Source organism: Zootoca vivipara, chromosome 6 (assembly GCF_965207765.1).
Source record: "Zootoca vivipara chromosome 6, rZooViv2.hap1.1, whole genome shotgun sequence".
Lineage (NCBI taxonomy): Eukaryota > Metazoa > Chordata > Lepidosauria > Squamata > Lacertidae > Zootoca > Zootoca vivipara.
Genome location: NC_142589.1, coordinates 21275138 through 21301512, shown reverse-complemented (window position 1 = coordinate 21301512; position 26375 = coordinate 21275138). Strand labels below are relative to the sequence as shown.

The following is a 26375-nucleotide window of genomic DNA, read 5'->3' as shown; positions in this document are numbered from 1 at the left end:
AATAAAATGAAGGGTGCTATATTGGGGCAGAGACAAGAAAATTGGGGACTGCAGGAGTACATGCTTATTATTGTACTTTGCACAATATGAGATGCCCTTACACATTGCTAAAAAAAACCTCCAGGTTAGACAACACACAAATCACACACATTCTTTTTTAATAAAAAGAAAGCCCACTCACAGCATCCCAACTCTGACATATTACATACTAGGGGAAAAAACCTTATTTACAATAGAGTAGCTAAAGAATTCAAAAAGACTGTGTGTTAGAAAAACAGGCTGTCATTTTCCTTTCGGAACCTCAAGTATCTTTGGCCGCTTTTTTTGGGGGGGGCACTAAAGATTACTCCTTTAACAGCAGTAAACATCCCTCTGTCTCTGTAACATTTTATTTCTCTGTGATGGATAGATATGGCACCCGTGCATTCTGCACATAATCTAAAATCTGGTGAAAAGAGAGCCTTTGATATCTCAGTGAACAGAAACTGCCAAAGTAAAGATGTAACCATGCCGAGCATCTGGAGAAACCGTTTAAAAATGACTGCCAAAAGAGGCATGCAAAAATGTGTCATAATTTATATATATATAAAAGCTCCCTATTGCTAAAATTCAGGTGCATCTTGGTGCAGGGGTGGGAAACCCCCAGCCCAGACTAAGGTAGGCACATGAGACCTCCTCATTTGGCCCATGGGGCCATTATAGTCAAGCCATACCCACCTGTCCTACACTAGGCATATTTTGTGGTGTCACGTGATTGACAAGTGGGCAGCCTCTCCCTCCTGTCACAATTCCCCCCACAGGGAGTGGGGCTGAAAAGGATCCAGCCCACTGACCAGATCTGAATTTCAGTACATTAGACATAAGATGATTCATTTGTGCTTTGTTCTCACCAAGACAGCAGACCTGTCGCCCGGCTTCACTTCAGGACAAGGCTCTCATGCCAAGAGGGAAAAAATAAAATCCTACATATAAAAAACCTCTAGCATGTCAAAAAGAAGCTTAGGCAAGAATCTTCTCTCTGGCAGACTAGTATTATATGCACAAGGACATTAGTTTTTAAAATGGGGAAACATTTGACACAAGACCCAGGATCTAGCGTGACGTGTCCCAGACTGATCCACCTCATTCAAAGAGTCACCAAAATAGGTGTGTGGTTCACCCCGGCTTTTTTTTAAGCCACAAACTTGGCATTGCCCCAGAAATCAAGTTTTTAACTATGCTTTTGGTCAGCAGTCCATACAGTTGCCTCAAGTCTCTTCCCGGCTCTCTGTGTGCTTATTGGGAACCTCATCGTACTGGGGCGGAGGGGTCAGAGGCTCTATTGTTATCCGCCCCGTGTTATTTCCACCAGGGAGGTCTAAGTTGAGGTTTTTTAGGTGTAGCTTTTCGGACATGATCCTCCGGACTTTCAAGGGTTTGAGTCTTTTGCTCAGGCGGGAACTGTGTCTGCTGGGATGATGTTCAATGTTGGGCCTTTCTTCAGCGGCAGCAACGGGCCTGGTTGGCGTGGTTTCGTCAATCCCGGTGAGAGATTCGTAGGAGGGCAGAGACATACTGATCCTTGCACTTCTGTCTATGTCACTCAGCTCAGGGTGCTCTGCGTTCATGACTTCTTCGTAACTGGGCACATAGTAGCGAGAGGGCGTCTCGTCGTCCTCTTCTTGACTGCAGAGGGAGAGTTTAGAAGTCATCATTGCCTCGCTTTAGCACTACCTCATTCAGGTTATGATATCCCAAAAGCCAGAAAACTCACTGGGTGGTACAGTATTTTATTTTATTTAAAATATTTTTTATCCAGCACGTCTCACTAATGTATTAAGCCTTACACTATTAAGACTGTACAAAAAAAACCTGCAGTTCTGCTGTTTGCAAGCACCACAAAAACATGGGCCCGAGGCAAAGATCCTCATGGAGCTTTTCCTTTTTTAAAAAAAAATATAGGAAGATGAGAACAAAGCTACCAAGTCACAGAACACATGGGCAAGTGGATAGCTCCGTTGGTAGAACATGAGACTCAAGTCATGGGTTTGAGCCCCATGTTGGGCAAAAAGATTCCTGCATTGCAGAGGGTTGGACTAGGTGATCCTTGTGGCCCCCTTCCAACTCTACAATTCTCTGGTTCCATCTGTGAATACAGAGGTGATATGACCTGACTGGAACTTTGAGGCTTGGTGCCTCAGAAACATGTCATTTTTATGGTTTAGCCAATGGAGAAAGATGGGATCTGTGATTGAATGAGACTGGGGGAGGGGACCTGTGAAAAATAATTAATTTCAATATTGGTTTACGGGATCCAATGTGTGTGTGTCTTCCCTTCTCCTTCTCCCTCTTGCCTTCTCTCACTGTTGACCTCTGTATAGCACCCCACCTTGTCCCCCCCCCAAACAAAGCCACCCTGCTTTTTTGGAGAAAGTAATTCCTATCACCCCTGACATTAGTCGTGCTGGATGGGGCTGATGGGAATTGTAGCCAACATCTGGAGAGCCACAGGCTCTCCATCCCATATATCAATCATTGGCTTGCAAAGCCTGATCGGATCTGGTCTTGCGACGATCTTCTCACCTGTCTTCCTGTGGCTGGTGCTCAACCGAGACTTGCTGCCGTATCCTAGAGATGCTGTCACTTTCCCTTTGCCTCATTCGGTCACGGACACTCAAACAGATGGAGAAAAGCAAGAGCAAGACCCCAGCACCAGCCAGGACGTAAGCCACCGAAAACGTATTGCTTTTATACGTATTTCCTCGACCACCGTCTGGCTTGCTGCTGTTTCCAACTGAGTGTGGCTTCCCACTTGGGCCAAATCCGGGGACCAAGTTCCAGATGGCCATAATGATCCCGAGAACAAGCATCCCCAACCCTATTGCCGTCAAAGCATAGTGAGATCCGTTCGACCTGGAGTAGGCCATCCTGTTACAATGCTGGGCCCCCTTGATCTGGGCACGGGGATGGGGTGCAATTCAGAACATATCTTCCATAAATCAAGGAACAAAGTCCAGGAATGGCTCCAGTTTGGGTTCCTTCCAAATACCAGAGTTTAAAATGAGACCTGGAGAAAGAAAGGAGGAGCAAGAAAAAATTAAAATGGCATCATTTACAATGAAAAATCTTACCCCCTCCTTCCCATATCAGTTAGGTAATTTTTGCAAGCCATTTTCTTCAACTTAATGTATTTTTCTGCATAATTTTCACTAATATATGCATTTTGTGTGCACTCACTTTTCACTGATACACATTGGTGTACACAGCTTTTGGCAGTAGAGCTGCATTGCAAAATCTGGAGAAGCATGAATTCAGAGGCACACCTGCACTTTGCTTCACTTCACAGTGGTCTGAGTAGTTCAAATCAGGCCAAGCATTTTTTTCTTTTATTCTTACCTTCCACTACCATCGTCCCTGACCCTCACCATGTTGGCTGGGGCTGGTGGGATTTGGGAGTCTGAAAACATCTGAATTGGCAACCTCTTTTAAACTCTGCAAAGCTGCCTGATTTTTTTTTTTTTTTTTGTGCTGGGAAAAACAGGACGGAAGTACTTTAATTAAAAAAATAAATACAGTGGAAACTCAGTTTTCGAATGTAATCCTTTCCGGAAGACCATTTGAGTTCTGAAATGTTTGAAAACCGAAAACTCAATACAGAAGCCTCAAAACAGAAAAAAATAATACGAAAAACTCAATACGGAAGCTGCCTCGGAAGTTGAAGTTCGAAAACGGAAACATTTACTTCTGGGTTCACGGTGTCCGAGTTCCGAATCGTTCGTCAACGGAGACATTCGAAAACCGAGGTTCCACTGTAATTAAATAAATCAAGGCTCTGTGGAAAAGGCGAATTTTGGAGAGGGATCTGAAGGAAGTTGGAGAGTTTGGAGAGGCACCCCCATTGATAACAGCAGCAGCAGCTGCCACCACCTTCAAAAACTACCACAGGCTTGGCACTTCCTTGGAGGTAACTAATTGCACATCTGCTAATTAGCTAGCTAAGGTAAATACACTTTAGCTAAACACCCAACACTAGTTGCTCCTCCTGGAATAGCCATCAACCCACTGTTTAAAGATGGGAGTATAACAGAGAGGAGGCACGTCTTAAGGGCTATAAAGGGAGAGCTGATGGAAAACTACGAACGCAGGATAATTCCAGTTTGCTTGTTGGTGCTGCATTTGTGTGAATCGCAGCAAAGAAGTTCCTAGGCATGTGCTCCACGAAGGGACGGACAAATCTATCAATTTCACAGTCGCAGCATCTTGTTTTCCCCCCACAATTGGTGCATGGGATTTCCACCACTTTCCAATTTTTAAGACCTGTAGAAAGTTTGTCAGCATTTTGCCCTGAGACACACAATTCTGTCCCTTACATGCAATTTTCCTGAATATAGTTTTGTATATTATTTTCACAAATATGTTCATTTTTTACCTTCATTTTCCAACTATTAACACATTTTTTGATTGAACAAGTCCATGGCAAAATTCTGAGAAGTGCAAATTTCAAAGGACTGCTGTGTTTCAGATCTCACGACTTAAAAGTGATTTATATTAAACAAATAATGTTTCTCTCCCTTCTCTCGAGCAGGGGGGCTTTGGGAATGTGGGTATCATTGACATTTCCCTATTTTACACCTGTGAAATGTTGGAGGCCACGAAAATGGTGCACGGAACACCATTAAAAGAAAAGAAAACCAATGCAAGAACAATACACTCATTTATCTATAAATGCCCTTTATTATTTACATTTTGCTGTGAGTGCCAGTGCTTTGGGCAGCCAAAACAGCACCATCCACTCATAAGAGGGAGGTATCAGCAAGCTAGGGGATAACCCAACATTGACAGTTTAATTGCAAAACAGCCTAGCAAGGGCTGAACATGATCAGTGAGCAAGAGTGAAAGGTCGATTTGAATGGAGCATCCTGGGAAAGTGCCTGGTAGGAATTGTGTACAAGGGCGAACCCATGCTGCAACATTTTGTTACTAGTCCCTCTGGTAATAATTCACATCCCACATCTTCCACCCAAGTATGGTGCTCAGATGCCAGACAAGATCTACAACATTTTAAACTTGAAGGTAAGAGTCTAAACAAACAGCACATTAGTATAGGAAACTATCTGACTAGCTGAGGCTGTCCAGGCCTTCAGGCAGGTGTCTCCCAGCCCAACCTGGGGTTGCTGAAATTTGAACCTAGAATCTTCTGCATGCAAAGCAATTACTTTGCCACTGAATGAAACCCTTCCCTGCATATAGATGAAGCAGAGTATAGCAATGGAGGAAGCTGTCCTTACACTGAGCCAGACCACTAGCGAATAATTGCTGCCGCCACTGCTAGTCAATGTGAAACCCATGAACCTAAGTCATGACATGGTGCACTCCTTCTGGGGTAGTTTGTCCACCTTTGGTCCCCACTATGCACTCAGCTCTCACCTGTGGCTCCTAGAAACTGTCGGCATGCTGCAGCAGCCACACCCCAGGAATGGCTTTGACTGGCTAGCTACCGTAAACCAGGTGAGGGTAGCTGATGGGTCTCAAATTCATGGTGAGTTAGGGACTTGCCCTGTATGCAAAGGTAGGCTCTGGCAGATTGAGCAGACAAGACCAATAGTTGGTCCAACAGTCAAGAAGGTATGTGCTGTGGAGGGAAGTGAGGGGATATCTTGTGGGATACCTTCGGGAGAAGGCTAAGGAGTAAATCCTACACAAACACAGAGTGGAGTCATTAGGATGGCGCCTTGTACACCTCCTTCTGACAACTCCTGCAGCCAAGCTGGTGCCAAACACATTGCTCTGCTTTCTTTGGACCACATCAGTGAGGTTGAGACAGGGGTCTTGTTGTCTGAGCAGCCCAGGACCTTGCACCCCATGGAGGCCACTTTGGTGCTGCTAACACAGCAGTTTGACTTCACCCCTGGAGGTGCACTCCATTGTCTCTCAAGATAGACGGATGCCAACAAGAACTCTTAGTAGGACAAGCATTGGAGTCTTTTCCAGCCCTACTGGGAGATGCCAAGGATCAAACCAGGGACTTTCTGCATGCAACACAAATGCTGTCCCAGAGCTACAGCCCTTCCCCAGAACATTCAGCAATAGTTATGTGCAGCTGTCTGATTGAACCCAAGGTCCAATAATACACCTTGCTCTGCCCGTTTCCAACTCTGCCTTCCCTAGACTTAGAAAGGAAGGTTCAGCCTTAAGCCAGCTAGGTTAGAAGGAGCAGTTCAATCAATTGGGATCTTTGAACCTGAACTAGCCAGTAATCATTACACTTAACAACGCCCAGCATTAGCAATCTGGCTGTGCGCCAACATTTAAAGCACTTTGTTAAACTTGGTCGTCACAAAGGTTACCTGGGAGTCAGTCACTCACTCTCAATTGTCAAGCAAAAAAAGGAAGAAGATCGAGAGAGAGCTTCTGACTGTATTTATTTAGACTTCTGGTCCACCCTGACCTTGGATTCAAGTGACAAGGATATTATGACTAAACATCAGGAAGGACTTTCTGACAGTAAGCACTTTCTGACACTAAGAGCTGTTTGACAATGGAGCAGTCTTCTTTGGGAGGTGGTGGACTCTCCTTCCTTGGAGGTTTTTAAGCAGAGGCTGGATAGCCACCTGTCATGTATGATCTAGTTGAGATTCCTGCATTGCAGGGGGCTGGACTAGATGACTCCTTAGGTCACTTCCAACTCTACAATTCTGTGATTCTATGATTCCCAAGACTACAAAGCTATGGGGGAACAGTCATATCCAGAGCAGACTGAACACCTGTTCCATCATCTCTGGATTAAACTTTTGCAATCTCAGACAATAAACTCTGCCGAGCTTCAATATGACTACATCAGCAGCAGCAGCATTTTTTAAACTGAATCTTTTGCCTCTGTCAATGATTTACCCCATAGATGTGAAGGCATTGGGAGGTAGCAAAAGTGAACCCTGTCCTTCAGGCCAGTTATGCCCGTTAAATGAGGCCCCAATGAGAGAACTCACCCAGTTAAGAAGCTACGCCACTGCGTTCTCTCCACCTCCGACCTCACCTCTTTTGCAACTGCTAATGATACTATGATGTGTCTGGAAACAGAAGCCAAAAAGTCGCTGCCGGTTTGCACAACCAATGACGAATCCAGCATAACCCAAAACAAGAATCACAGAGGCTGGCATTGCTTGCGGCACGCTTTGGTTCCTTAGAGGCTCCCCCCCCCCCGCCCCATCCCCTTCATTGTTTGCCACTGCTAATTAAGCTTCCTGTCACACTCACAACTGAAGCCTACCATCCTGTGTGGTCCCAGCGGCAGAGCAAGAGACAGAAAGTGCTCAAATCTTCGAAAATGCCGACAGCCATCATGTTTGAAGCTCGTAAACAGTGAACGGCTTGGCACCGGCAACGGAGAAAGGGCAGACAAGCCAGTGGGGAAGGAACATTATCCACATGCAATTCCAGATATGGCTGTGCTTAAGTAGAGCTTGCTCACTGTTTAGGTTTGGGGGGCAGAGGGGAGGAGCGTTGGAACAGCCCTTCTGCCAGTGGATACTCTTCCGCACCTCTCCAATTCCTGTCTGCTGCACTGCTTATTGCTGATTGGTAGCGTGGGGTAGTGGTTAGAACCCAAGCTATGTGGTCTCTGTGGGCACAATGGCACTCTTGAGGACATCTGAGTCACACACCCCTCTGGATTTTTATGGCTCCTCATAATTTTACAAGGGTCCTCTCAAAACCATCATCAAATGGGAAGGCAATGACGCAAGACCAGGTTTTCTCAGTGGCAGCCCCAAACCCTAGAATTCTACCCCAAAGGATATTTCATCTGCTCCCACTGCAAAGGTTATTGAGAAACTGGTTCCAGGCATTTTTATTGTAGAGTTTGTCCATGCATTTGGAACCTGAAGTATTATTTGTAGTGTAGTCCTTAAAAATAGCTTTTGCGATCACTGTTCTTTAATGTGTTTTATTTGAATTGTTGGTTATTTAAAATGGTTTTATTATAATTATGGTGCCTTGTTGTAAGTGTTGTAGGCTGCACCACGGTACCTTTTGGAGGGATAAATCAATCAGTATAATCAATCAATCAATCAATCAATCAAAGGTCACTGCTAGGTTCAGAGATGCATTTCATGATGTGCTAGTGGTTTTGCTCTCTCATCTCATGTAAATAACATGAAGATCTATGAGGATCCACATCCTGAATGGATGTTGTTTTGGTGCTGGCAAACAGATCTGTAATTTTTTTACTTTGCAGTCTGATAACAACAGCAACAACGAGGGTGTGTTAAAACAATCAACTTTAAAGCAGAGTCTGAGAAGCTGGCTTGTTTCAAACCAACCAGAGTTAAGAGTAACCACAATTGGTGGTTTGGCTGTAACATTACACTGTGGTTATTCTACTATGAATGTGAAGGAAAAGAGGGGAGGGAGCAGAGTGCAACGTCAGATTTACAGTGGTTCATCCTTGCAACACTAAACCATGCTGGAGCCACCGTTGCATTAAAAAGCTCTCTAACTTCAATAGAGTAATTTCTTAAACAAATGAGCTGACAAGGTTTCTGTGTCGGGAACATCCTAGCAAATCCTAAAACCCTCCAAATCAAGGTAAGGTGGGCAGGAGAATTTCCATTAAGTTAAGTGCTTCTTGGTAACTCATCAGCTGCTAACCTAACAAAGCTAATGGACATTGTCTTTGCTCCTCTGTTTCGTTTACAGAGAAATGGCAGAGATGTGCTTATAGCTGCTTTTAAGCAGATAAAGTGGTCATTCGGAGGTTAATTACTCCTGATAAAAGCCATTTTGCGGAACAATATTAATTTGGCCCAACCTCCTCTTGAGCTGTAATCGTGCATGTCTAATGAGAAGCAGGGCAAGGGATCATCATCACCACCACCTGTTCCTCACTCTGCATAGGTCCTCCAAGTGTTTGGTGGCCCCGAGGAAACCAGCAGGATTGAGCTGCTGGCAGGGGCGTAGCCAGGATCAAAACTAGGGGGGGGAGCCATGGTCGTTCAGGGGCGGGGCCAAGGCACGGAAGGGGCGGGGCCACAAAGTGGGCGGGGCTAAAGCGCCAGCGGGCCTGATGACATCGTGGCGGTGGCAGCAGCGGCCACCTTGTGCTTCTGGGGCTGGTAGCGTTGGCGGCTACCCTGCTTGGCTGGAGAGGACGGGAGGGTCGGGCAGGCGAGAGGGGGTGGCAGGGCGGGCGAGGGCGAGGCAAGACACGGCCGCAGCCACGACGGCTCCGAGGCGTTGCTGCATATCAGCATAATATTTCAACCATGGTTCAAGCCCCACCTTAGGAAAAAAAATCCTGCATTGCAGGGGGTTGGACTAGATGACCCTTGTGGTCCCTTCCGACTACAATTCTATGATTCTATTGATATATTACCATAGCATATGCATCATTCTGCTTTCTTGAATTGTCCTACTCCTAGGCATAGCATCCAACTCCTAGAGGCCTAGGTGCCCCCCCCCCAATTACTGGTAAATACCGTATTTGAAAGAGTCATCCCCCCATGTTGATGGGCTTTCTATGTGGGGCTTATCTGCCCCCCCCCCGTATTTTATTAAGGATGGAAGAGGGAGGGAAGGAAGGAAGAAATAGAGGGATAACTCATATTTGTGGGTGCCTCTGGGTGACGCTGTGATGCTGGAACTCTGCATGTACAGGAGCCTTGTAAGCAGCTTTCTCTCTGCTTGATTTACAGCAGGCACGTCCAACAGGTAGATTGTGATCTACCAGTAGATCACTGGATGTCTGTGGTAGATCACTGGTAGGTCACTGGCCCCCCTAAAAAAAGCTCACCCAAAATTTTCCTCCTCCCTCAAAAAAGTTGAACTATGACCTGAAGCCCTAAACAAAAATGGGCCTCCCTCCCTCCTAAAAGAAGCTCAACAAGTTTGACCTAAACCCCAAAAAACAGGGCTTCCCTTCCTTTAAAAAAAAACTCAACAGCTTTGACCTGGACCCCCCAAAAGGGGGTAGATCACCCCCAGTTTTAAACTCTGAGTAGGTCAGAGTCTCTTGGGAGGTGGCCACCCCTGATTTACAGTATACAGATGCAGGAGGAGGGGCAGACTGGAACAACAATGCTTTTTATAAACATCACTGTGTCTGTCAAAGCTACAGCCCCCCCCCTTTCTTATTCACTTCTTTTTAGCCTTGCAGAGCCACCTTAGTCAAATTGAATCCTCTGAGTCTGCACCCTCATTAAATCGCCAATAGAACTCTTAATGCTCCTGAATGCTCATTAACAACTCCCACTTAAGAACAATAGGGTGAAATGGTCAGCTATCGAATCTTGCCTGGGGATATATGCTCCATTGTCTTAACTGCTTAACTACTGGTAGCCACTTTGCTTTATTTATTTGATTTGTTTTTGTTACTGCTGTGTCCCCCCCCCAGCAAGCGGAGACTTAGCTGCTCTTGCTAAAGCAAAGCCCTTTCCACTTCAGTTTTTGGAGGGGAAAAGTGCTGGTTATGGTCTGTAAAATACATTAATTTTTTTGCTTCTAGGGGGGGGCAGCTGCCCCCTCCTGCCCCCCTGCCTACGCCCATGGCTGCTGGAGAATCCATTCAAAAGCATTGTCCCTTGCATGGGCATGGCCAGGGAGGCAGCAGGGTGCAGGCGCAGCTGCCGCCCTAAATCAAGTAAATAAGTAACAATACTTAACTAACTGACCAATCGTGTCGCAAATAGCTTGGTTCTGCCCCACCCCCCAATGTAAATCCTGGTCACGCCCATGCCCCCTCGATGTCATGGGACTGGCTGGACACAGAGGAATGGTGGGAGGATTCAACTGGGGACTTCCCAAGGGAAGAAGGCTCAGAGTCCGGGAATTGGTGGTGGGATGATGATAAGTGGTCAGAGGGAGATGATGTTTTGGTGGTGGTGGGGTGTCGAAAGCTGAAGAGGTACAGTAACAGGGTTTAGTAAGCAGAAAGAGAGACTGTGGCAGAGAGAAGTTGGCAGGGGTGTCAACTTGAATAAAATATTTGGGGGGGGGCAGATAAGCCCCACCTTGCATAATCAATCACAAGACACCACACATACACACAATTTGATTTCAACGAAGATGAAATCTCGGAAATCAGCCTGGAAGAAGGGGAGGATCTTCCTCCAAGGTAATGCTGTGCTAACCCACCCACCCACCCCGGTCATCAATTGCTTTCAACCCCTCCCCCCAATCCATTTCTATGGTGCTGCTGCTTGGCGTCTTTGAAGGATACGAGGCAAGAGAACAGGCTTCCTCAACCGCGGCCCTCCAGATGTTTTTGGCCTACAACTCCCATGATCCCTAGCTAGCAGGACCAGTGCTCAGGGTTGATGGGAACTGTAGTCTCAAAACATCTGGAGGGCTGGGGAAGCCTGCAATAGAAGCTACTCGGGACTTCCAGGGAATTGAGGGATCTCAACTGGGGGTTTGAGAAGGGAACTATTTCCTTTCTGACACAGCCCTGTTTAAGTTCTACTATTCAATGGGTCATGAATACTGTAAATAACCAGTATGTTATAAAATACTTAAAATAATAAAAACAGGCTGGGTGACACTTCAAACCTTTTTCTTACACAGAAGCTGTTGCTAATACAAAACCTGGGGGGGTGGGGAGACAGGGGGGAAATGTGAAATGTACAGAAAGAAGGGACACAGCAAAGAAAATAAATAAATAAATAAATAAATAAATAAATAAATAAATAAATAAATAAAGACTGTGCAGGAAATTACAGCATGACAAACTGAGAAGAACAATAAGAGGAAGTCTTAGGGTGCACGGCCAGAAGAGGCCAAACCCAACTGTGTGACCCAAACAAACTACCGTAATTTACTGCAACCCACTGGTCCTAGTTAAAGATCACAGCTAAAATAAAGCACACCTATCACTTGCCGCAATTTAAATTTGGTGCCAAATACAAGGTGTGCCACTTTTGGCTGGGATAGGGTGACCTCATGTCATACAACATCAAGTGATGGATAGGTGGGCAGCCCCACTGACCCGTCAAATGTCACCAGTGAAAGGATGGGAAGCATAGTATAATGGGATGAATGTCACACTCTTGACTGGAGAGAGATGGGTTTGAATCCTCAGGAAGATCTCCAGCTGACTTTAGGCCAGATGACATTTCCTCTTCCTTCACCTCCATAAGAAGAGCTTGTTGGATCAGGCCAATGGCCCATCTGGTCCAGTCTCCAGCCAGCGCCAGAGCTTCCATTACACTTGTGGATATTTTTGGTACAGTATTTCTGATCTGAATTGGAGAGCGACAGAGAGGGCATTTAAAGGATATTTAGAAGGTGTTCCCCACTTTAGCCAATTTCACTTATGCACACAGGGTCTGAAATGTAAGCCCTGCGTAAGAGGACAAGTCGCCAGCATATGTTTTAAATTTCATATTTGGGAATTCTGTGTGCTGTTGTTAAGTTGCCCACCACAGAGGCTCTGGCCTAGGCAATGCATATATCCCAAGAAGAAAATATTTTTTTAAAAAAAAACATGGATGTGGAGCAACTGGGAAGAACACGATGGCTACCCTGGCGTCCTTAGAGGAAGGGTGCGGTACAAATGAAACTTAGTCACAGCAAACAAAAACTGGAAGGCCTGTTCCAGTTTGTCTGGATGCTTGAAATAACACCATAAACAAGCAGGTATTAACAAGGTGGGGGCACACACAGACCCTATTTGGTACATTCCCCAAGCACAACAATGGGGAACCTCAGGGCCCTTCAAGTCTCCCTATCCGGCCCTCAGGACTCTTCTCAGGCAGCACCCCCTTTAAGCACTTACGCCAGGTGAAGTGTGTCATCAAATTCTGATAATGCCTGAATGCAGGACAAAGAAAGGCATATTATGCAGGCATAGATACTCTCCAATTTTTGTGCAGTTGGAATGTGGCTTCCTTTGGGGTTGTAGCTAATGCTGGCCTTACTCAACGTGGACCCACTGAAGTTAATGAGCACAACCAACTTAGGTCTATTGATTCCAATGGATCTCCTCTGAGTAGTACTTAGCTGAATGCAATGCTAATCTAGAACCACTGATCCACCCAGCTTTCACCCTGCCCAGTGCTGTAATGCGGCCCCCAGGAGGTTCTCCATGAGAGTTTGTGGCCCTTGGCTACTCTGCGAGGATTTTTGTAATTCAGTCTTCCACCAGCAAGCACTCAATATCTGCAAGGTGATTAATGCAGTCAGTCCCTCTGCCTAATCTACCTTGTTGGGAAGATAAGATATGGGGGAAAGGTGGAAGAGAGCCATTAATAATTATTAAATTGCATTAAAAAACCCAAAAAACAATCTGCTTTTAGAGTATATGCATTTTAATGCTTTTTATTTCTTTGATCTTAACAGTGTAAGCCACTCTGTGGGCTTATCTGGAAGGTGAGCTAGGTACCTCCATAATAAAATGATAAAGAAATAAAATAACTTCCTGCTTCCTTGTTCAGTAGGCCAGGCTTGCAGGAGTGTGTGGTGTAGGTTTTTGGTTCTGAACATCTAAGCTTGAAGAACTCTGTAGGTCACAAAAGCTTGCCTCTGGCGTTTTTGTTGTTTTCATTCACAACCTTCCTTTTCACCCATGCTTTGAAAAACCAACTTTTGAAGAGCAGCGAGGTTAATGAAAGGAATCTCTCAGAAAGGGCATGAGAAACAACCATGAGGTGAGTGTAGAAAAGATTGGAGCTATAGAAGCCAAGTGTGACATGTGTGCCTAGTGGAAAATACAAGTATCCTCAGAGAAAAATGCATGCATGTTTCTAGTCCTCACAGAGGTAAAAATATGAAATTATGCTTAGAAACACAGGCAGTGCTTAGTAGTGATATGGCTTCTGCAATCCAATTTAGGGTGCTTGAGGTGAAGCATAAGTAATTATATCAAAATGGTTCTGTAGTCAAAAACTCTTGAACTTAACTTCATTAGGAGTTGTTGTTCAATAAAGGACACAGGGCCGGATTTAGGTTTGATGAGGCCCTAAACTACTGAAGGTAAAGGTACCCCTGACCATTAGGTCCAGTTGCGGACAACTCTAGGGTTGTGGCGCTCATCTCGCTTTACTGGCCGAGGTAGCCAGCATAAGGCTTCCAGGTCATATGGCCAGCATGACTAAGCTGCTTCTGAGTGCTTCTGCAGTGCACGGAAACACAGTTTACAGCGGTACCTATTTATCTACTTGCACTTTTTGACGTGCTTTCGAACTGCTAGGTTGGCAGGAGCAGGGACCGAGCAACGGGAGCTCACCCCATTGCAGGGATTCGAACCGCCGACCTGATCGGCAAGCCCTATTCCCACTTTATATGTCCAGCTGTCCTTTGTCAACAACAAATTGTGGCTGTTTTTGGTGTTGAATATATGCTATATGATAATTTATGGACCTAATAGTATCTTAAGCCCATCTTTTATTCCCCCATCTTTTATAACAAAATATGTATTTTATCAAAGCAATTGTTGAACTGAAATACAAATAAGAAGTATATTAATAATGAAATACAATCAAGAAGAAGTATATTAATAGTGAAATAATTATTAAGCTCTAACTTAAAATGATTGGGGGCCCATTACTTACATCATAGGAGCCCACACAAAACAAACAAAAACAAAACACTGTTTGCTGCATGTAGGTTTTATTTGTTTTTTATCTTATATTTTGGAAATGTACATCCAGGTTTTTTTTCTTTAAAATTTTTAGGGCCCCCCAAGAGAGTGGCGCCATAAGCTATAGCTTGTTTAGCTTATATGTAAATCCGGCACTGAAAGGACACAACACAGTCCTGCAGAGGTTTTCTTAGAAGTAAGCACCAAGTATTTCAGTGGGACATACTCGACTGTAAATGAGTTTAGGATTGCAGCCTTACAGTGTGGTTTAAATGTTGTTTGGAGTTCACATAGGATACTCAAAGGCTTACAATTTGCAGCAACCCCCAACAAACTACAGTGCCCAGAATGCTTTTATTCCATATTATGTTATATATCTGATTACCATTTATACTGTATGTATCTTGGCCCAGCTACCTTGCCCTATCCAGAGCAATAGCAAAGAACAAATAAAACAAGCAACTGTACAATCAAATTGTTGTATTTTCCAACTAAGTTAATTTCCAACTAAAATTAATAGACCCATTCTGGTAATGGCCGTTGATTTCCATGGATCTGCTGTGAATAGGATTAGCATCGGATCAATCAAATTCAAACCAGGAATTAAATAATACTAGTTTGAGCATACCCAAAGAGCATGATAATCTGCTTATTTAAAAAGTGATTACCGGTATACACAGCTTTATCTGTTTCACAGCCATTCATTGTTATTGTATCTATTTATAAATTTTTAAAATATATTTTATATACTGCTATTCACAGAAAAATATCAAAGCTGTTTACAGTACACATAAAACTATGCAATAAAAACCATTTTAAAAAATAAAATCTAACATCGATTAACTATTTTGGAAACGTTAAGCGTTTCCTTTTCAGAAATGCACCTTTTATCGCAGTAAATTACATGCAAATATCTGCGGACACACAGAGGTTATTTAAGGTTCAAAAAACTGGTTTAACTTGATGCAGAACACACCTGGTCCTAGCAGCAGACAGAGAGGCTTCCCTACAAATTTTGACAACTGTTGCTGCCCTACTGGCTCATCAGGATGCTGCAACAGGATCACCTGTCTGTAGAAGGTCCCACTCATGATTGCCACCTTACCAGCAAGGAGAGATGCAGGTCCAATTCCAACCAGTGTATGGAAGGGACTTACAACGTACACAGGCCTGACTAGCACAAAAACCATAGCTAAAAGAAAAGGTGAAATGGACTCAGTAACTGTGATGGGTTACATAACACTAAGTCAGAGGTGAGGCAGTTCAGACCTATAAGGCAAATGTGGCCCTCCAGATTCCTGGATTGCAGGGGGGTTGGACCTAGAGGGCCCTTGGGCCCCTTTCCAACTCTACAGTTCAGTCCCGCTCCAAAAGCAGGCTGCTGGTGAGAGTTAATATGTAATAAATATGCTAACAGCCATATTGCCAAAGTGGTTTTTCTTTGGGTGTGTGATCCAGTACGGGGGTGGGATGGGGGGAGACCAGCAGTGAAAACCAGAGGCTTTTGAACTTTGATGATGATGGTGATGATGATAATAATAATAATTTTAAACACCACAGCATTGCATTGGGGTGTAGTGGAGCTGAGGAAGTGGACAAAAAACTGAGATACAAAATGACACTGAGCTGAGGCAAAGTTGTAAGAAACCACACCAATACCGGTAGTTCTGGGTCCAGAAGGAAACTTCTGATCTGCTATCCTGCACTATGGAAAGTGGTTCAGAAGCTTGTTGTTGCATTTTCGACATCCAATTTGGTGGAACGTGGTTTTAGTGTGGTCGTCCAGCTACTCTCCGAGCAAAGAAATCAACTTCAGATTACTAAACAGGGTGGTTTAAGATTCCTGCTACACGACTTTAAAGCAGAGAAACTGGTATCACTTCATCAAGCCCATGCATCGCATTAATAATTTACTAAAACAGTGAAGTAGTTACTAAACAAGAAGGCTGATCGCCGAAGAATTGATGCTTTTGAATTATGGTGCCCATTGAAGCCTTATGAAATACTTCACAGGAATGAAAGAGCTTGCAACAAAGGAACGGGCTCTCTAATTCGTGAAAAATTAACGAAGCAAGACGACACCTCAGATTTCATCCCTACTAGGTAATTCTAGACCCTGGATTTAATGACCCGCCCCTCCTATATGTATTACGGTACTTTAATTTTGGCAAGGGCCGTACCTCAGTGTCAGAGCATCTACTATGCGTGCACAAGATCTCATATTCATTCCTGGACATATCTAGGTAGGGTTTGGAGAGACTCTTGCCTGAAACTCTGGAGAGCCACTGCAAGTCAGTGTAGGCAGCAATGAGTTAGATCAGGGCTTCCCAAACTTGGGTCCCCAGCTGTTTTTGGACCACAACTCCCCATCACCCCTAGCTTGAAGGAGCAGTGGTCAGGGATGATGGGAACTGTAGTCCAAATAAACCCAAGTTTGGGAAACACTGAGCTAGATGAACCAAAGGCCTGACTTTGAGGAAGGCACTTTCCTATGTTCCCTACTGCAAAAGAGACATTTATCGTCTCCCTCCTGCCCAAGTTCACGCGCCACAACCTGACACGTTAAGAGGAAAACAGCGCACCAAACTCAGTGCCGGATTTAAGTATAAGCTAAACAAGCTATTGTTTAGCTTATACTTAAATGTATTAAAAAGCAGAGACATTACCTTGCTGACAAAGATCCGTATAGTTAAAGCTATGGTTTTCCCAGTAGTGATGTATGGAAGTGAGAGCTGGACCATAAAGAAGGCTTATCGCCGAAGAATTGATGCTTTTGAATTATGATGCTGGAGGAGACTCTTGAGAGTCCCATGGACTACAAGATCAAACCTATCCGTTCTTAAGGAAATCAGCCCTGAGTGCTCACTGGAAGGACAGATCCTGAAGCTGAGGCTCCAATACTTTGGCCACCTCCTGAGAAGAGAAGACCCCCTGGAAAAGACCCTGATGTTGGGAAAGATTGAGGGAAGAAGGAGTAGGGGACGACAGAGGATGAGATGGTTGGACGGTGTTCTTGAAGCTATGAACATGAGTCTGACCAAACTGCGGGAGGCAGTGGAAGACAGGAGTGCCGGACGTGCTCTGGTCCATAGGGTCAACTAAACTGTTGTTTAGTAACAACAGTTACTAAACATAGTAAACCTCTTGCTAAATGACTATGAGACTTTGAAAAGTTGGTATCATTGGAGCAAGTTCATCAGTGTTGTTGAATTCATTAAACAAGATAGTGTTAATTGGATTTTTGAATTTTATTGTGTTATTATCCTCCTTAGTGGGTCATGCAAACAGCTTTTCTTAACAATACTTTTAATAGAGTAGGGGGCACTGGGAATGAATTTATGGAACAGAGGGGGCAGTGCCTCGAAAATGTTTGGGAACAACTGCTTTAAAACATTTCTGAGCCACTTAATATTTTAAAAAACCCTTAAGTGGTACAGGAAAATACAACATAAAAATAATAAAACAGAATTATGAAAATAGAACAGAATAAAACTATTATCCCCCTTCAGGAGCAAAATATTAATCCAACTCCCTTCTTAGGAAAATTTTCTTTACTGACTTCTCACTACTTTTGTTTCAACTGGCCTTTGGAAATTAACCACACCGTTATGGCTGTTCTATTTGGATTGCTTTACTATATATTTGGATTGCTGTACTGCTCTTCAGTTTCATTATATACTTTTTATAATCTTATTATATTTTTGCTTGAATTGCTATTAACTGCTATGGAACTTTAGTTAATTGTCATATAGAAATATTTAAAATCAATAAAGAAGCAAGGGGGCATTATGGAAGTTTGAGGATACCGTACATTTCGCCTAGGCAGAAACACGCATGGTGGTAAGAGCTAGTCAGGGGTGTATGTGTAGTCAGGGGTCTGCAGAGTCCCGAGGACCAGACAGAAAAACTTGGATGACTGCATTCAATCCCCGGACCTGAGGTCTCCCTCTCCTGCTTTTTAGACTAACTTCTGGAGGATGTTGAGAGAAAACCTAACCCAGTGCTTGCAAGGTCTTTTACCACTGTACTTACCGGTAACTGTTGCAGTAAGTACACCCACTCCCATAATTGCTCAGTTATAACTTTTCTGCCAGTTTGATTGCATTCATCTAGGACGCAATAGGAACCTAGGTTCTCTCTCCCATTGCAGTGCGTTAAATCAGCAAACCAAATGGTCTTTGGTGATGCTGTAACATGCCCCTATTGCGAGTGATCAGTGCATACATTCAAACTCGGTCTACATTTGCCACAGACTGCAGATGTGGTGGAGAGTCAGTGTGGCTTATTGATCGGAGATGCCCTCCGTATGTTTTGAATTCCACCCCCTCCCTGCCAAAGAAATTGTGCATCTTGCATTTCCAAAGCCATTTGGCGCCTCGGCCTGAGTCTACCTGCGTGTGAGAGAACCGAGGCTAGCCATGCACTTGATCACGTGGATTTTAGTCCACAAAAGTCAATGACACACACACAAATCTGCTACACCATCAAAAGTGCCGCAAGGCTCTGTCTTTGTTATGACAGCCACTGCTCTGGAAGGCTTAAGAGTTGTGTGGGAAAGCGAATGCAAATCAGAATGGAGGAGAAAGCCTGTGGCCTTCCATATGTTTTCATAACACAACTTTCATCAGCCCCTAACCGGGATGCCCACTAGATCAGAGATGGTGGGTCATGAGTCCAAGCTTGTTGAGAAGGTCCCAGGAGGATGACAGTGTAGAGCCCTGAGCTGCAATCTCTGCTCAGCCTCAAAGTTCAGGGGTGACTTTGCATAGCTGCCAAGTTCTCCCTTTTTTAAAGGGAAATTCCTTTATGCTGAATAGGCTTCCTCGCGAGAAAAGGGAAAACTTGGCAGCTATGGACTTTGGTTCAGCTTCCATCTCTTGACCTAGCCCACCTCACAGGGAAGTTGTGAGGACAAGGGATAATGGGAAATAACTCTGTGACAACCAGGTTTTACCTAATGCAGCATCTCTTGCAGACAAAGTTTACAGGTCTGAAGGCAAACAAATGTCCCCTTTTGCATCTGGTAATAATACTATTATGTACTCATTTTCACCCACTTTTTACAAAGCAAGCAATCCCAAGGTACATCAGATATAAAAATCCAACTAACAATACAAGCCCAATAAAAAACATTTCACACTATGTAAGGCTCTCCAAAACCAGATGCTTTTGTGGACAACACCCATCAGCTCTGCCAGCTGAGGATGATGGGAGTTGTGGTCCAAAACATCAGGTTAAAAGTAACCGCTACTGTACTTAAAAATTAATGGCCTAAAAAAGAGTCAAGCTCAAAGCTGCTCAAACTCTGCTGTGATTCTGGGCACTATACATGCTCAAAAATAAAGAAATCATCAGCATCTAGAGGTGTTCCAATTCTTCAGACGCAAATGCAAAAGATATGTGTGCGCGCGTCTGCAAAACTGCCTTCCCTCCGAAGATCGGGCGTGTAGGGGCCACCTCCAAGATCCGGGAAGCAACAGTTAGAAGAAAAACTCCCGCCTGGGCAAAGTCCTGCAAAAGCCAAGAAGGAGAAAGAAGAGGAAGCGAGGGAGAGGCAGGGCTCTCTCCCGGAAACGAAGACGCTGCAGGAAGGGTGGAAAGAAAGGAGGAAGGGGAGGAAAACGAGAAGAAAAAAAAGCAGCACCGCAACTTTGCATGCGCGCGCATTTTCGGAAGGCAGGAAAGCTGCCGTTCCTTAAGGAGGGAGTCTCCAACAGACACACTTGCATGCAGGCCCCAAGTCCAGTTTGCTAGGTGTGGGGCTTGTCCTCCCCCAACCCCTTGCCGAAGAAAGCGCGAGTCCGGGGCTTTTTCCAGAGGATAGAAAACGAGGAGTCGGAGGTGCGCACAGCGTCGCCACTCCCTCGCATTAGGGCCTCCGGGATCCTGCGCCCCGTCCCGCGTCCCCCAGACGGAGAAGCAGAGAAGCCAGACTCGTGCGGCCAGCAAGTGGTTTCACGCCACCTGCCTCGCCCCGCAGTGCCCAGCCCGCCCCGTCCTCAATGGTTCCCTCTTAAAAGAGTGAAGCGCAGACTTTTAATACAGTATACGATCAACCCGACGGCGGGTACGGCTCCAATGTCTCTCACTCGCGCACACACTCTCTCCATGGTTTCTACTACGGTAGGGAGACGCAGAGTATGGCAGCGCAACAGGCGCTGAACACCCCCCCCCTTCCCGGTCGGCATTTCTGAGTCTCCCCATCGTCAGAAAGCGCACGTCGGAACCCCGGACAACACTGAATCGTCCCCATCACAGAAATCTCCACCGCGGAGATGTGGGGGGGGGGGAGGGAGCCCCTGTCGAGCATGAGAAAGGGGCTCTCACCGCCCACCCCCACGAGGGGCGGGTTTGGGTAGGGAGGGGGTGCCGCTGGGCTGAGCTCACCTGTGCGCTGAGCTGCGCCCCGCCGGCGTCCGCGCATGGTTCCCGGAAGGCTACGAGCGCGCTCCGTCCTTCTCAGTGGGGGTGGCCGAGCGTCACGCCCGCGGTGGCCGCCCCCGGCTCCAGCGCCCTGCCCTCCCGCGCTCGGCCAGCACCGGCGGAAGCAGCCGCGGGCCGGATGGGTCCTAGAGCCTCCGATCGACTCCTGCGCCCAGCTGAGCAGCTTGTGGGGCGCAGGAGGGCGGCAGTGGGTAGGCAGCAGGGCCAACGCTCGAGGCAGCCTTTCCTAAGCTCAGGAATGGGGAAGTGTTGTCCCTCCCGGTCCCGGACGTCATTGGCTTCCAGCTCCCATCAGCCCCAGTCGCCAGCCTGGCCAGTGACGAAGTCCAAGAGCATCTCGAGGGCCAAAGCCAAAAGATCCCACCTCTGCCGAATAATCCTGCGCCCCCGCCGATCTGGTTGGACTAGAATTCGGGGACATCCCATGAAGCGGGATGCTGAAAGGCAGAGAAAACAATGTACTTTTTTTCAGACAGTGCAGTTAGCCTATGGAACGCACTATCACAGGAAGCAGTGTTCGCTACCAAGTTGGATGGCTTTAAAAGAGGATTAGACAAATCCACAGAGCAGAGGAGAAGCCTGTCAGAGTCAGTGACTTCTAGCCACGATGTCTACGCTAGAGGCAGAAAGGCTTCTGAAGAACAGTTGCTGGAATTAACCCCACCACTTGACCCTGACACTCACTGGGCAACCTGGGGCACCCTCCTCTTCCTCTTCCTATTGCTCCTAGTCTACAAGAGCAGAGCCGTCCGCTACATTGTGTACCCCCCCAACCCCCCAGTATTCCAGTACAGCAGAAGGAAAACAAATCTAGCCCTAGAAAAGATTGACCTATGTTTGGGAATGGTTAGCTAAAATGGAGGCGCTTCAGAGGCTGTCTACAGTTGAAAATCAGGTGCAATGGGACATAAGAAGCGCTGCTGCTCATTGGGACCCACCCCTCAGCTTCCTAGAAGGTCAGAATACTGAACTGGGTGAACCCATGAGAGGTATTTCCTGTTGTTGGAGATTATTTTAATTAGAGGTGATAGGAATCAAACTCGGGCCCGCAGCATGCAAAGCGGGTGCTGTCCCAGTTGGCCGTGGGCCTTCCCCTATATAATCACGGGTGGAAAGCTGGAAGTAGTTCTTCCTCCTGAATACGCCCTCTGTGTTTGTGTCTTACTCTCCCAAGTGCCCTCTCACCCCACCTGCTCTGTCATAGAGACATCCTCTTACTCATCACTCTCCCTGCTGACAACCATGTATGCAACAACTGCATCCAGAAGTCTATGCGTGCAGAAATGGAAAGAGGAAGAGATTCCAAGCAAAAAAGAATGGCTTATAAAATTAACGGATTATGCCGAAATGGAAAAATGGACTGTAAAAATAAGAAACACCAGTGAGGAACTGCTTGTAGAAAATTGGAGGGCTTTCTTTATTTTCTTTTTTTTACTATCTGTCGAAGTACTATAGCAATATGAAATCATGAGCAGGATTTGAGATATGAGTGGCGGGGGGAGAGAGAAAAGAAAACGATAACATGAAGTTAGGGGGGTTGGTAACAAGTAGGATAGGAACCAAGGATAGGAACAAAAACATCAGGGTGGGAGGGGTGAGAAGCCCAAAAGAAAAATGTAAGAGTATAGTATATTGTATGTGAAGCAAAATCATTAAATTTTTGAAAACTTAATAAAAATCAATCTAAATATATTATTATTATTATTATTATTATTATTATTATTATTATTATTACTATTATTAAACTTAGGTGCAGGTGATGCTGACCAGTGGGCTGGTGTCAGGGCAAACTGGATTTTAATTGTTGCTTTGAAATATGTGGCAAAGGCATTTTAATTACTGCTTTTAACTACAGTAGTTTGCTTTCATTCTTCAGCATTTTACAAGTGATGTCTTTAAATGTTTTAAGCTGCCGAGAAAGGCGGGGTGTCAGTATATTAAATAAATAAATAAATAAGGCAGGGGTGTTTTGAGGGGTGGGCAGTTTACGCTTCAGTCGGGCAGTGCCCCCCCCAGCCCCTATGGACCAGGCTACATTGCCTTGCATTTAAGAAAGGAAAGGGAAAAAAGACAATGGAACTCCTCATCTAAATGGTAACATCTTTCTGCATCCCGATCTTTATCTCTTACCACTCTGCTATTTCCTTTCCTCTTCCTTCCTCTTCTTTGCTAGTGGCTGTTCCTCATTTTCTCCTGTGTATCGCTGGGTAGTGTGCGGTTTCCTTTGTATTATTATTAACAACAAAACTCCCCTGGAAACATTCAGTGTTAATAACCGCCGCCAGAGTGACAACTGGTTGCGAACTGCACTCCCTTTCTCATTCTGTCTGCTGTATATATGAGTTCAGGGATGGGGCAATCCAGTCGTGAACTCTTGTTCAGCAAGTTCTGAGTAGCCCAGTGTGATTCAAGATCTTTGGCTAAGAGCAGCCAGTCAGTTGTGGAGCTGCCCAGTCACAATTTGGTGGCACACCAATAAAATTGCTGGTACGTTTGAAAAGCTAAGCAGGTTTCAAATTGGGCAAGGGACTGTGTGTTGAGATTTCTGCATTTGCAAGGTGTTGCAAGGGAATCTTTTCCAACTCTACAATTCTATGATGATTTCATCCTGCATGGAGCTTTGTTTGCAGAAAGTGCTAGAACAATCTCATGAGTCATGAGTTTGAGCCCCACATTGGGCAAAAAGATTCCTGCAGCACAGGGGGTGGTTCTAGATGACCCTCGTGGTCCCTTCCAACTCTACAACTCTGTGATTCTATAATCCCATCTATGGCCTGAAACTTTATCAGATCATCCTGCTGTGTCAAGTGGGGCTTATGGGCAAGATATAGCCAGCTATGTGAGAGAATGCAGCCGTAACTTCCCTTGATGTGGAATTTACTGCAATGCGCTCTACGTGGGGCTACCTTTGAAGGTGACCCGAAAACTACAACTAATCCAGGTAGGTAGACTGGAGAGGGGGTAGACTGGAGAGGGGGAGTGGCCGCCGAGACCATATAACACCGGTCCTGAAAGACCTACATTGGCTCCCAGTACATTTCCGGGAACTATTCAAAGTGTTGTTGGTGCTGACCTTTAAAGCCCTAACGGCTTCAGCCCAGTATATATACCGGAAGGAGCATCTCTACCCCCATTGTTCAGCCCAGACACTGAGGTCCAGTACTGAGGGCCTTCTGGCGGTTCCCTTACTGTGAGAAGCAAGGTTACACGGAACCAGGCAAAGGGCCTTCTCGGTAGTGGCACCCACCCTGTGGAATGCCCTCCCACCAGATGTCAAAGAAATAAACAACTATCTAACCTTTAGAAGACATCTGAAGGCAGCCCTGTTTAGGGAAGCTTTTAATATTTGATGAATTGTTGTATTTTAATATTTTGCTGGAAGCTGCCCAGAGTGGCTGGGAAAACCCAGCCAGATGGGCAGGGTATAAATAAATAAATTATTATTATTATTATTATTATTATTGAGTATTTATTCACACAGCACCCAGGGCCCCAGGGAGTTGGCCTCTACGTATGTTCACCAGCTTCGCTTCAAAGCCTCCTTGAATGTTTCTGCTTGGCTGGAAAGTATCCTTGAACCCCGACAATGCCTCTTGCTTTGCCTGAACAGAGGATGGAGGGGGTCTTTCGCACAAATGCGAAAGGCAAATTTTACATTCCTTGCTCCACCCACTTTTGCCTCCAGAGAAAGTTGCCCGGCAGGAAATGCGACAATGCTAATGCAAAAAGTTTGCTCTCCTCTGCTCTGGAGTTCCTTCTGCATGGGGATCCGCCCTCCTCCTTTGCTCTGAGAGAGTGCCTCATTCAAATGACTGGCTGTGGGAACTCATGAAAGCCGCATTGTGGGAGGTTACACAAGGATGGAGAGCAGGGAAGCTGTAAACAGGAGCTGTGCAAGAGTGCATGCCAAGCCAGAGAGTTCCTCCAGATGCCATCCCTCTGATTCAGGGATCACAAGGCAACAAAACCCTCCTCTGTCTTGCACGGGATGTTCTCATTAAACGCAGGGATGAATCATAAAAAGGGCTACTTCCGAACAGCCTAAGCAGCTCCCCACTTTTACCCTGTTACCTTATCTCCTCTCTGCTGCGAAGGTGGGAGGTGGCAGTCTCTTGTATGAAGAGGCCCCTTGTCTTTGCCATGGTCCTACTGAGCAACCAGTCTGCAGAAGCGGAACATGATCCGAAGCCACGAAACAAAGCCGGCTTTGCTCAGCAATAGCTGAAAGCAGGCAGAGGAGCAAACTTGGCTCTCTCTCCTCCCACCATCAGCAGGACATGGCTGCGTATATATCATCCAATGTGTCCTCCCTAGCGGTGTAATTTGGAAAGGTGCAGGCAAGGACAGACAAAAGAGGACTAAGGAAAGATGGATGGCTGTTGTTTTGGGTTTCTCCCAGCTTCTGTTCCATTCTTAAGTAGAATTTGCTATGTTTTTCTCCCCCCCCCCCCGTTCTAAATGTTTTATTTTGATTTTGCAACACAAACACACACACTAATAAAAGAAAAGAAAGGTAAAAACAAAATCAAAAGTAGATACAAACACATGTTGTTGTTGTTGTTTAGTCATTTAGTCGTGCCCGACTCTTCGTGACCCCATGAAGAGTCGGACACGACAAACACATACTAAACAAATATTAAACAATGTGTATACCATATTTCAATTCTTCTTTTCTTCCAATTGGCTTTCTTCATCCTCAGCGCAGTTCTGCTTTCATCTTTCGTAAAAAGTTTGCTATGTTTCTTTTTAAGTGCTCACCAGAATTTGTCAGCGATAGATTGATTCTTTAATTTATATACCACTTAATGTATACATTTGTATGCTATTTTGTCAAATATACCCATTTTCCAAACCACATTATTAATAAAAATGAATGAATGAATAATATGCACCTTAATGCCAAAATAGGCTCCTTTGCACAAAACTGATTCCCCCACCTTTTTAAATGAAAAATGCATTTTTGTGCACACTTTCCCCAGATGCACAATTTCTGTACAATATTTATGGTGGGATAACTGCTCCAGAGAAGTGCCAGTTTCAAAGTGCCGCTGCCTTTGGGTTCCTGCATTGTTTCAGGAAGTGCACATTTGGCGGGTTCCCATTAAAATGTGAATCGAATTAAATCCACCACCCCAACCCTAGACCACAGTTTTCCGCTGAGCTGAATGATCAACATAGCCTCCATCTCCTGAACAAATGATTCTGGAGGTGGATAAGAAGTGATAATAATAATTAATCATTTGGAGCATGCACAATGTATGGATGGGGAAAATGCCAGAGAGACTTCCCTTTGCCAAATTCAGCTGGAGTTCTTACAGCGCATCTGCCTCCCTCCCTAAGAAGGCAAGAGCCTCTGCTGCATCAGACCATCTAGTCAAGCTGC

General features: G+C 45.3%; 1 protein-coding gene across 2 annotated transcripts; it reads right to left on the bottom strand.

The window, feature by feature from the left end:
* Positions 1-141: 141 nt before the first annotated feature.
* Positions 142-20978, bottom strand: TMEM51 (transmembrane protein 51). Of its 2 annotated transcripts, none has more exons than XM_035117308.3 (3): positions 20936-20978; positions 2563-3046; positions 142-1665 (listed from the first exon to the last, which is right to left on the bottom strand). In XM_035117308.3, exons 2-3 carry the CDS (start codon positions 2904-2906, stop codon positions 1248-1250), a joined length of 762 nt encoding a protein of 253 aa, XP_034973199.1. In that variant the 5' UTR covers positions 2907-3046; positions 20936-20978; the 3' UTR covers positions 142-1247. The 2 variants fall into 2 exon arrangements, with proteins under 2 accessions (XP_034973199.1, XP_034973200.1); XM_035117309.3 differs by lacking the exon at positions 20936-20978 and adding an exon at positions 6966-7131.
* Positions 20979-26375: the final 5397 nt, after the last annotated feature.

Bases quoted from the DNA above. Each gene is read 5' to 3' on its own strand.
- TMEM51 (XM_035117308.3), bottom strand. From the start codon at position 2,906: ATGGCCTACTCCAGGTCGAACGGATCTCACTATGCTTTGACGGCAATA. The intron at 1,666-2,562 runs GTGAGAAGATCG...CTCCCTCTGCAG, and splicing joins CACCAGCCACAGGAAGACAG to TCAAGAAGAGGACGACGAGA.